The sequence below is a fragment of the Phoca vitulina genome, unplaced genomic scaffold (genome assembly GCF_004348235.1).
Source record: "Phoca vitulina isolate PV1807 unplaced genomic scaffold, GSC_HSeal_1.0 scaffold13, whole genome shotgun sequence".
In the NCBI taxonomy this organism is placed as follows: domain Eukaryota; kingdom Metazoa; phylum Chordata; class Mammalia; order Carnivora; family Phocidae; genus Phoca; species Phoca vitulina.
In genome coordinates, this window is record NW_022589716.1 from 21,952,911 (window position 1) to 21,965,158 (window position 12,248).

The 12,248-nt window shown below is 41.1% G+C and overlaps 1 protein-coding gene across 10 annotated transcripts in view; it reads right to left on the reverse strand.

Annotated features, from left to right (window-relative positions):
* The window catches only part of MAGI1 (membrane associated guanylate kinase, WW and PDZ domain containing 1), a 604,531-nt gene that overhangs the window by 70,982 nt on the left and 521,301 nt on the right, over window positions 1–12,248 (reverse strand). For all 10 annotated transcript variants that reach the window (XM_032411708.1, XM_032411705.1, XM_032411702.1 and 7 more), the window contains exons 10-12: window positions 10,873–10,965; window positions 5,700–5,882; window positions 4,531–5,151 (exon numbers count right to left, since the gene is read on the reverse strand). In XM_032411708.1, coding sequence (XP_032267599.1) covers window positions 4,531–5,151; window positions 5,700–5,882; window positions 10,873–10,965 — 897 coding nt within the window. The remainder of the gene's footprint in view (window positions 1–4,530; window positions 5,152–5,699; window positions 5,883–10,872; window positions 10,966–12,248) is intronic.

The following is a 12,248-nucleotide window of genomic DNA, read 5'->3' on the forward strand; positions in this document are numbered from 1 at the left end:
TCCTCAGAGCTCCTTTCTCTCTACTAGGTGGGATGCTGCCTGATTCATGAATCACTAAAAAGAGCCAGTAAAATCTTTAAAATGTACTCAGTTGAATTTTGTTTTTAACACATCAATGACATCATTTTGTGCATAAAGGTAGAGCCAAAAAAGGTCGCTCTAAGGATGATCTAGTTCAAAACATCCAATTTGTTGATAAAGAAATGAGTCTCCAGGCAGAGCAGTAACCTGGATAGAGGGATAGAGCAACTAAGAGCAGAGGTGGGACTAGTGATGGGCTCCTGACACCCCCAGTTCAGCCTTCTTTTCAATACACACTTTCTCTCAAAAGCAAAACATGTTCTCCACTTTTTTAAAGTTTTGCCAAATCTTGAAACACAGTATTCTGACTCAACCCAATATTACATCTTAAAGAGTGTCCCACCTAATAATTGGTGTGAATTAACCAAATACACAAAATACACACAGAGGCATGCAGTTATGTTACATATAATATCCCTTTAAAAAAAAAAAAAAGCAAAGCAAAAATGAAACAAAAACTTTTATGGGACAAATTATGTTCTGTAAATTAAAAAAACCCCACTATTAAAAAAAAAAATAGTAATCACCTTCTAGCATAATTTTCCAACACCTCAAAAAAAATCTCTAGATTCGCACTGGTGTCAGGCAACAGGCTCTCTGAATGCAAATACCTTGTAAAAATAAAATAAATAAAAAGCATTCTCCTGACAGCACGGCAGAGGGAAGAAGATGAAAGGAAATGCCATGGGAAGATGCGGAGCCAGGCCCAGGAAGAAGGCACTGCCCCATTAACAATGTGACTGACAGACCAGTAGACAAGGGCATGTTTCCAGAGAAGAGACTTGTAAATAAATCAGTAATGGTCCCAGCTGCCAGGGCATGTGGATGGGTACCCCCACCAACCCCATGCCTGATCCAGGAAACTATTTAATCCCAGAAATTTACAAATATTCTCACCTCTGCTTGATTTCCAGCTTGGGAAAATAAAGAACACCAGAAATCAAAATGTCCCCAATCTTGACAAGAACGGATATCAAAAATGAGGAGATTGAGAATTAAAATAAAATATAAATGTAGCTAGTTCTGTCCCAAAGTAAAAAAGGCCAGTTCTTTAAAGCATAGAAAGCCTCATCCTCAAGATTTGAATTCCCAAGACTCATAAGAATCATGAGTTTATCAATCTGCTTATTAGCAGCTTTGACAGAAATGAGATTCATTAGAAAGAATCAGTGAAGTGGCCATTTACTTTCTCATTCAACCTAGATGCTGTCTTTGTTGCTTCACCAAACCTCCTCATTTACATCCCCACCATACAGGAGTGATGATTAAAATGTCAGCCCAAGTTCCAATAACTAATAAATGGCAGAAACAAATATATTTATATGCTTCCTAGAAAGATTAACAGTAGCTGGTGCTAGCCTGCCAAATGCAGATGTGCAAACTTTCTAATACATAAATCAAACACAAGGCATATGCTGTATTTTAAAGACTGCTGATGTTATAGTGATTTTAAATTACTCAGGTTCTGGAATAAACTATGTAGATGTTGACTAATGTGGCAATATATTCTGGATCTTTCCATGTTAATTTAAGTTTATAAAATGTAATGGCATTAACAAAAAGGTCTTAGAAATTAAGAAGAGAGAATACAAACCCATTTGAAATCAAGGGGTATGTTTCTATAATCAGTTGTTTGGCAGTTTGGGCATATTCATTACAAAATGGTTCCACTAACTGTGGTAAGTTAGAATGCTGTAAGGAGACTATTTTTTGGTCTCAAATGAAATGAAGGAGCATAAAAATCAGGTAGGACAGCAGGATGGTTTGGACCATCAAATGAGCAGTGGCTAAATCAGAAACGGCCCTGATGGACCAAGAACCATTTAAGTTTTCAAGCTGCTGGCCACAGAAATCAGCAATTATGCAAAAACTAGTGTTATTCAGAGTTAAGTCAGACAGAGCACTGAACTGGAAACCACAGATTTGAGCTGAACTTCTCAGTCAAATCATGGGCTGGCACCTTCCTACCTTTCAAGGACATGGTAAAAGTGAGATGAGAGGCATATGCTGGTATGAAAAGTGCTTTGTAAATTGCCAGATTAGGGGTGCCTGGCTGGCTCAGTTGGTTAAGCGTCTGCCTTTGGCTCAGGTCATGATCCAGGGTCCTGGGATCGAGTCCCACATCGGGCTCCTGGCTCAGCGGGGAGCCTGCTTCTCCCTCTGACCCTCTTCCCTCTCATGCTGCTTTTCTCTCTTTCTCTCTCTCTCAAGTAAATAAATAAATAAAATCTTTAAAAATAAATACATAAATAAATTGCCAGATTATCTGTAAGTATCAGGTATTATCATTGTCATCATCATCATCACCATCATCACCACTACCACCACCATCACCACCATCACCACCATCAACCATCACCATCATTACCAACACTTCATCATCCTGAAGCTCAAGTCACTTCCTACTACATTTTAGTCAATGTTGAAAAAACAATGATCTGAGCAGTCAAGTGATCTAGGTACAAGAAGAGATTTCAAAATGGTGTCACTGAAGACAACAGGTTAAAAAATTAAACCTGCACAATGACTTTTATAACTGTTTAAGAAGTGTTGGCTGAACATTTCAGTTCACAGACAGTTGCTCTGAACGTTGGATTTCCTTCCAACAACCCCAGTCATTTTGACCACAGAACACACAACTTCATAAGAACATGAGAACATAGCTGCTGTGACACACAGGAGTTCCTCTGTTGCAGTGGAACCAAGAGGAAATAAAAATCTAGTTCCTGATCTCTTCTCAGGTGGCCAGAGTATGTTGTGCATGAAACAAATCGTGTTGGCAAAGACTGAGGGAAACAACCAATCTCAGGCCCATTGTGTGAGGTGATCAATCAAGACTAGTCACAAGTACATATCCAGAAGCAAGATGCTTCAACAGCATGGAAAATATTTCCCAGTGTGAGGTCCTGGGAGTTCTTGGTGGGGCAGAGGTAAGGGATGCAGGCAGAGGAAAGAAGAAAGTCTAATGTCTCACGATGCAGAATAGGTTTCTCTGAGATCCTTCTACCACTTCATTAAAATGTGGGTATGTTGAGATATGTTTTTCATATGGTCGGTGGAGAGCTGTTGTTCCTACCAAGTATAAATAATCGCATACCCATTCATTCATTCATTCAGTATCTTTTCATTCATGAATGCCTAGCAGGAGTCAGGTATTGTGTTAGATGCTGGGGATACAACTGTCAACATGAAGACATGAGCCTTTGACATGAACCCGGCTTTATGGATCTTATATTCTAGTAAAAAAGAGCAACAAAGAAAAATAACCAAATAAGTACACAAAACAATGACTTGTGGTGATAATAAAAATGATGTGATAAAGGCTATGAAAAAATGAGGTGCTGCAGTAAAGATTACAAAGAACTAGGGGACTAGTTTATATTTATTTATTTATTTATATATTTTTTAAAGATTTTTATTTATTTATTTGACACAGAGAGACAGCAAGAGAGGGAACACAAGCAGGGGGAGTGGGAGAGGGAGAAGCAAGCTTCCCGCTGAGCAGGGAGCCCAATGCAGGGCTCAATCCCAGGACCCTGGGATCATGACCTGAGCCGAAGGCAGACACTTAATGACTGAGCCACCCAGGCGCCCCTATTTATTTTTATAAAGGTTTTATTTATTTCTTTGAGAGACAGAGAGAGCATAAGCAGGGGGAGGGGCAGAGGAAGAGGGAGAGAAACAAGCAGACTCCCTGCCAAGAGGGGAGCCTGACAGGGGGCTCAATCCCAGGACTCTGAGATCATGACCTGAGCTGAAGTCAGATGCTTAACCGACTGAGCCACCCAGGTGTCCCTGGGTGACTACTTTATTTTTATTTTTTTTTTTAAGATTTTACTTATTTAACATAGAGAGAGAGAAAAAGTGGGGGACTACTTTAAATAAGTATCAGAGAAGCCCTCTCATAGGAGGAGACTTGAATGAGATTGAACCAGCCAAGTGAATAGCTGGGGAAAGAGCATTCCAAGGAGAGGGAACAGGAAGTGCAAAGGCCCTGAGACAGCCAGGGCTTGGAGCACTAAAGCCACTCCAGAAAAGCAGCCAGATGGCTAGAGCACAGTGATGAGGGGAGAGGATGTGACATGAGGTTGGAAGAGTGGCCAAGAGCCACATTTTGCATGCACACTGCACAGGCCAGGTTCAAAAGACTAAGTATAGAGATTTAAAAATATTAATGGTTTTTTAAAAGTACAATGTGATTTACATTTAAAAGTATCACTCTGACTGCACATGTATAGCACAATATATAAACACAATATTTATTCTATAGAGGCTACCATTTGGCGGAAATAGAAGGCATTTCAAATACATTTCCAAATATTTAAGTAAAAATGATCTTAAAGAGTAGACATTTACAAAGCCCCCAAAAGCCACCTGAAGACTGGTAAATTAAACAATGGATTCTGGGTTAAAAAAAGAAAAATCATAGAACAAAAGAAACCTACATACCTCCTCGTTGCACCAACAATGTGACCTCACTTCCCTTTGGACATTCGATCAGCATATCCACGACCTGGTTGTGGGTCAGAGCCTGCACGTTCTTCTTATTAACTTCCACTATCAGATCCCCTTCTTTCAGGCCACGGCACCTCGGACTGTCCACAATCTGTTTCACTCTTTGGCCACCACCACCAGGACTGTCTGCGATAGTAAAGCCAAAGCCCATTGGCCCTTTGACTATATGAACAGTTATGAGTTCTGGCTGAGTGGCTATGGAGGAAGCCAAAGAGACAGTGTCATTGGGGTAACCATGGGAACCATTTGACGCCACATCAGCAGGGCTGCTGGGCCTGGCATCCTTCGTGCCATTGACTTTGCCTGTTTTACTGCTGTGACTAGCTGGCGAATCATAGGTCTCTTGCCCATTCACAATAATTGGTTCTTTATCCAAAATGGCCACCGAGGTCACTAAACTTGTATTGGGGTCATCTGGGTCAAAAGGCAACGGGTAACCTCGGCAGAGTTCAAGATCCACACTGGCACCGATGGGAATGGACTGGAAGATTTTCACAACTTGTGCATGCGTATGTCCCAAAACACAGGTGTCGTTCACGCTGACGATGACATCTCCTGCAAAAGAGAAGAGTTTGGGGGTTAAAAAAAAAAAAGGTAGCCAAAAAAAGTTCTATCAACATTATGAGATCCTACCAATAGGAAGCTGAACTGAAACTGGATTTGGGGGTGGTATCACAGGGCACAAAGAGACTGCTTCTATTACTTCTTTTAACTGCTAATACGGCATTCTTGTAGCATCTAGTGTCTTCCGTGCTAATGAGAATCTAATGATCATTGAAAGAACATTGTGGTTTCTTCTAAAAAATATTCTTACCGCAGAAATCCATGGAAGTTTAGAATTCTTCTATTCAGACAGATCTAAATTTTTAGTAAATTTACTGCTCTACTGTATTCGATAGCACCCTAACAGTACCCCAAAGTTCAAGTGACTTCAAAGTTCTGTATCTCTACCAGGGAATGCATCTCTGTAGAGGAGGAATCCTGCTGACTCAGTTTTTCAAAACCATTTATAAAGTCATGCAATCATGATGCTGTTTGTTCTCGTTCAGGTGGGGGGGCAGGCTCATCACACAGGAAATGCGAGGGCCATGTAGCATCTCTACCTGTTTCCATCTTGCCATCCAGTGCGGCAGGACCATCCAGGACCAAGCTCTTGATCTGCAGAAACTCGTCAGGTTCATCCCCTCCAACGACTGTGAAGCCAAAGCCACGGCTGCTTTTCCGCAGCTTCGTGTGAATGAACTTGCCTTTCAACTCAGAAGGGTTTCGTGTAAAAAAGGGTTTGCCTGGATGAAAACAAGAAGAGTATAAGGAATGTCACTATGAGTGAAAAGATGAGTTAAATAAGAAATGACACAACTTATGGATAACTCTCCGAGCTCCTGTGCTTAAGGTGTCTTAGGAAAGTCCTCTCTTGATTGCAGTAATAAGGGGGATCCCAGACCCCTTTGTTTAAGAAGGGGGATATGGTACCTAGAGTGTTTCAGCATGAATATCCAAAGGAAAATAGAGGAGTAAAATGGAACCGGTGTCCATCATCTGAAACACTTCTTGGTTTCAGTTCATGTAGTCTGACAGCAATTGAGCTGCCACAAAGTATTCAGAGAAGATGGGGTGGGTGGGGGCGCCTGGGTGGCTCAGTCGTTAAGCGTCTGCCTTCGGCTCAGGTCATGATCCCAGGGTCCTGGGATCGAGCCCCGCATGGGGCTCTCTGCTCGGCGGGAAGCCTGCTTCTCCCTCTCCCACTCCCCCTGCTTGTGTTCCCTCTCTCGCTGTGTCTCTCTCTGTCAAATAAATAAATAAAATCTTTAAAAAAAAAAAAAAAAGATGGGGTGGGTGTTTGCTTTGTGTCTTCTGTTTTGTTATAGTTTCTATTTTGCGGTACAACTTCCAATGTGTTGCCTTGGGCATGGCTTCTACTTGTGAAACCAATACAGCAAAAACTTTTGTTTCTAATCAAAAAGAAAACACATTCTGAAAATACATAGAAAATACTAGGAAACATATGGTCACAAAGAATAATTTGATAAAAACATAGAATCACTACTTTCAAAATTAGAAGAGTTATTACTTTGAATTGAATTCTAAATTTAAGTCATTTTTCCTATTAATTTTCATCCTTTAACAATTTGTAAAATAGCCCAGACATGTCCACTACTAAAATTTATTGTTTAAAAAAGTTGAGGACATGGGGCTTAGAATTTTTTTTTTAAATCCAAAACATCTAAACTAAATGAATTAGTTACTAACTACAGCATACAGCTCCAAATTCAGTTGTCTTATCTAAAATAAATTAATAGCTATACAGCTAAATAACTTCCAAACATGCTAAGGTTTTAGTGAGTTTTCCCGATGATATGCACAATAACATTTCGTACACAAACCAAGTTTTGTTAGGCATTTCACTGTAATTGAGAAACTTACTAGAATTTCTCTGGATATCTCAAACAGTGGACATAATTTCATGTTTAGACTTTTTAAACTCTCCTAATTATACTTCCTATCTCCTGCTCTCTGCCTGCCATAGCCTCCCCATCTGCCCTATTTCTTTTCTATCAAAAGTGTTATCCAAACAAAACAAAACACCCAGGAGAAAAAGTCTCCGTATACCCCTGCACCAGAGCCTGGCACCCAGGAAAGAATGTTATTTTTGGTTAGCTATAGCGAAAAGCCTTTTTTCAAAAGGTCTCTGGGCACACGTACAATTTTTAATCGCATATTTCAAAAGTTTCTGGCTCTTAAAAAGGCCCTTTTAAATTGCTCAGAGTCATAGTTCTGTTCACGAACCTCCCCCTCACTAGGGCAGTCCCAAGGCTGGTTGGGAGCTTGACAAACTACAGCCTTGTCACTGTGGCTAAAGAAAGGCAAGACTCTGGAGCATTCACCATGCAAGGCTGTCCGCCAACACATCAGAAAGGTGGGTCAAGTGCACTCGGGGCTTGTACGGAGACAGCTGCCATGGCAATTATCAGATGGAAAACTGAGGACGGGGGTGTGTGTGCATAGCCTACATCCTTAAGGCAGGGGCAGCTAGGGAGTTTGGAGAGCGTTGGGAAACACATTTTAGTTATGCAGACACACCTTCTCAGTGAGGCTTACTTCCTCTGGCCATCTTATTAAAAATTCTAATACCTCCTCCAACATTCCCCATCCCCCTTTCTTGCTTTATCTCTGTCCTTAGCATTTATCACCATCCCACACAGTAGACATTGTACGTATCGGTTTGGTGATCTGTCTCATTCTCGCCCATCCCCGTACACAAAGGGTACTGTAGGTGAACACACGCACAACACGGCAATGTGAGCTCCAGAGGATTTCTGCTTGTACACCCCGCATGTAGAATACTGCCCGATTCATTTCATGTGCTCCACACATTTGCGCTGAATCAATGAATGAATGAACAACAGCACAAAGAAAGGAGATGTAACGCGTCTTTGAGAAGGCGGGAAGAGGTGGTGGGGTGTTTAAGCTTCTCACCCTTATTATAGGTTAAGTTAGAAAATGTGAAGAAAATGTGCCTGGCAGTTTCACTGAATGAATTTTTTTTTAAAGCCATTAGCATATTTTGAACTTAGAATGTTTTCAACTTAATAGAGACACGAGCAGAGCTCTGAAATGACACCGCTGACTTGCTTTTTCAATGCATAACTAGGGAGGGAAGATCACAGGGTTTCACATTCATGCACATTTTATTACGTGTTATGTATGAGTGGGTCATCAGTTAATGGAGCTTTGGGAGAGAAGAGCTTTTCTCCCCACAAGCAGTGGCATCTGGAGCTCTCTGCTGCATCCCTGTGGTACAAGTCATTTTCTCAGAGATCCTCATCTGCGGGCCAGTCGCCAGTTGTACGATCTTGTTATGTACGAGAATCACCTCAGCAGCTCTTTTTTTTAAAGGTCCTCATGTGTAGGTCCTATTCTAGACTCAATCAGGATCTTTGGGGTCTTGGCCTAAAATTCTGCTCTCGGACGACCCTTAGGAGCTGGCTTCCCAGCCAGGGTGGCACTGTTTTGGGCACCAGTGTTTGAATACCCTGGACCCGTGATGTCCAGCAGCACGTTCTGTGACAAAGACACTCCATAGGTGCTCTGTCCGATACGGCAGTCACTAGTCATGCGGAGCTCTTGAGCCCTTGAAATGTGGCTAGTGGAACTGAGGAACTGAATTTGTAATTTTTATTTTTTTAATTTTTAATTTTTTAAATTTATTTATTTGATAGAGAGAGAGAGCGAGCACACAAGCAGGGGGAGTAGGAGAGGGAGAAGCAGGCTCTCCGCTGAGCAGGAAGCCCAATGCCGGGACTCGATCCCAGGATCCTGGGATCATGACCAGAGCCGAAGGCAGATGCTTAACCGACTGAGCCACGAAGGTGCCCCTGAAGGTGTCATTTTTTTCACTGTAATGGATTTAAATGGCAACATGTAGCCAGTGACATCTGTAACTGGGTGGCGCAGGTTTAGACTATGTAGGGAGTTATACCCCCCACACAAAAAGACAAAAAAACAAACGAACAAAAAAGGTTTTAGCCAGAAGTGTAACTGTTCCTAGTAACAATGAGGATTCCGATTGGGCGCTCTACTACTCACTGGCTGTGTGGCCTTGGGCAAATCACTAGAGCTCTCTCTGCCTGAGTGTTGCACACGTAAATGGACGTAATGGTGGTACCAACCTCATGATTTAGGAGACTCGTAAGGAATACCCGTGGCAGATAATATAGGTAAAGTCCTTGGGTGGGGTGCCCGGTACATAATGACAGCCCAATAAATGGGCATTGTTATTTTGGAAGATGGTGGTGGTAGAGTGGGTGCAATGGAGGGATGGCTATAGAAATCTCTCTCTAAGCACCAACTGGAATTGGAGAGTTTTCCTAAGAGCAACTCTCTTGAACATGATCACTTGCTAGGGTTGGAAATACACTCCTGATCACAGGAAAAGTTTCGCTGAATGGTGAACTTAGCAAAATTCATACCCAACAGTCTAACCAAGTTCGCCACACGACTTCTTCCCCAGAGTACCACAGGCTGCTAGATCAGGACTCTTCACGGGCAGGCAGGGAAAGGAGACAGCATGGGTGGCAAAAGGAATTTTATATTTAAAAAGTGCCGAGGAGGCCACAATCATGCTGCCATTAACGTTATTAGCTGCTGTGTTCTATCTTTATTAAAACCATTAGCATCATAAAAATGTGTACCTAAGCCAGCAGAAATTATTTTACATAAATTGGTATTATTACCAATCTCTTGACATGATCGGTTAGCAAGGAAACAACTTCCTTCTCATGAAAATAATAATGGAGGGATGAAAATTAGAGAAAAGAGTTTTTCTACTTATCTTTTCATATCTAACATGACGATACCTCTTTAAAAATGCACAGAGAACGAAGATGAACTTTAGTCTTTTTAATGGGTCTGTACCACAAACCTTCCCCAACTCTATCAAATATAATGCTTGTTCTATTTTTCTTATTTAAAAGAAACAAACAAACAAACAAACAAACCAAACCCTCCCGAATCTTCTCTATCATTTAAGAGTAATGAGTCCTGAAAGCAGCAAGATTCTGGAGATACCAATTTTCAAAAATGAACCTCTCTAGGAGGGCTCCTACTATTTGTGAATGTAAATGAGTGAGACCCAATGAAACATTATAAAAGAAGCATAAATGCCAAAGTACAGCAAGAATAGCAGATGAGCATTTAGAATAGAATAACATCAAATGATTTCATATCTAAAAGAAAATCTTAGTCAAAAGCAAACAGGTTGACTAGGATCTTGAAATATCTCATGCTGACTTTTTGATTTATCTTATTTTAGCCCAATACTAAATATCTGTAGTCTCTAAATCAGTGATTTACAACTCTGGGATTATCCCCCACCCCCCACCCCAGGGGCACTGGGCAATGACTGGGGACATTTTTAGTTGTCACGACAGGGGGAAGGGTGCTACTGGCCAGGGATGCTGCTAAACATCTTACAATGCACAGGACAGGCCCCACACACGACAAAGGAGTATCTGGCCCAAAATGTCAACCGTGCTGAGGCGGAGAAACCCTAATGGCAATTAGTCATCATTTCCATAGCATTACAATTAGCTGCAGAAATTTACACAAAAAAAGTTTTCCATTTTCTCGACAAGTTTGATTAACAATACATTTAGAATTTCTGACCTCATGGTTTTCACTATCAAAGGAATGACTTGGGAGCTACGAGTTCCTTAAAAAAAAAAAAAAAAATTAAATTTTTGAGCTAAATACCTAGCCATTATAAAAACACTTTACCCTGAAGTGGAGCTTCTCTGGCTGGCTCCGGATTGCTTGGAGGATGGTTTGGAATAACAGGAGGCACAAGCGATGAATGATCTTCTGTCCATTCTAAAAGAAAAAGAAACAATTTACTGTTTTTCCTTCAAGGTGCTAGTCAACTCACTCAGGATTCATCTTCTGAATTATACAACTACCCAAACCAATAAAACCAGGCACAGAGAGCTTAGATTGAAAAACAAAAACAAAAACAAAAACCACTCATATCTGACCCCACCCTTTGTTAAGGACATCAAGATTCTCTCTCTCTCTGTGTCTCTTGTGTGTGTATCTGTCTGTTTCTCTCTCCTAAGGCTGTTGATTGTCTGTCTCTCTCCTAAGAACCTTGACTGTTTGTCTCTCTCTCCTAAGACCTTTGAGGAAAGAGATACTGTGATATGAACAATAAAAACTTCAGTTCTCTCTGGCGGGAGAGTCCAAAGTGAGACCAAGTAAAAAATATCAGGGAAGATATACAATCAACTGATGCCGGCCCAATAAGGGAAAAGCCTCTAATGCAGTTGAGATATGGGCTGAGCTGCGGAAACCTGCTCATCTGAGGTGGTAAAGGTGATTTTAGCAGTTGGCTGAAGTGCTATCCCCTACCGTCTCTCGAACCCAAACGGGACCCATCACCAACACTCCTGTGTCCTAACTGCACTCCTACTCACCTCGGAGACCCAGAAATAACTCACTGTGAGTTACCCTTGAGATATACACAGTCACTTTCCAGCTAAGCGAATATATTCAACTATACACTCCTATTCCCCAAGCAGCACTTTCTAACACCACAAGTTTCACCAGCTCGGAAAAAAAACATTTTAAGACCTTTTTTTAAATAGAAAAGAGATGAAGGTCGAAAGGAGAACTTTTCGATAGGTGCACACACACACATACACACACACACAGATACACACGTACATACTCTATCTGAAATACAGTCTAGGGGGTGCCTGGCTGGCTCAGTTGGTAGAGCATGTAACTCTTGATCTCGGAATCATGAGTTCTAGCTCCATGTTGGGCGTAGAACTTACTTAAAAAACAAACAAAACAAAAAAACACAGCAGTAAAATCCAGTCTATGGCAGTGGTCGGCCACCTGTGGCTTAAGAGGCCGAATTGGCCCTCACATCTATTTGTATACAACTTTCGAGCCAACGATGGTTTTTCTATTTTTAAATGGTTGAAAAAAAATTAAAATGGGAAATACTTTGTAACACATGAAAATTACATGAAGTTCAAATTTCAATGTTCATATCTAATGTTTTATTGGAACACAGCTGCCAACTATTCATTTGCAGATTGTGTATAGGTGCTTTCATACTTTAAGGGCAGAGATGAACAGTTGTAATAGAG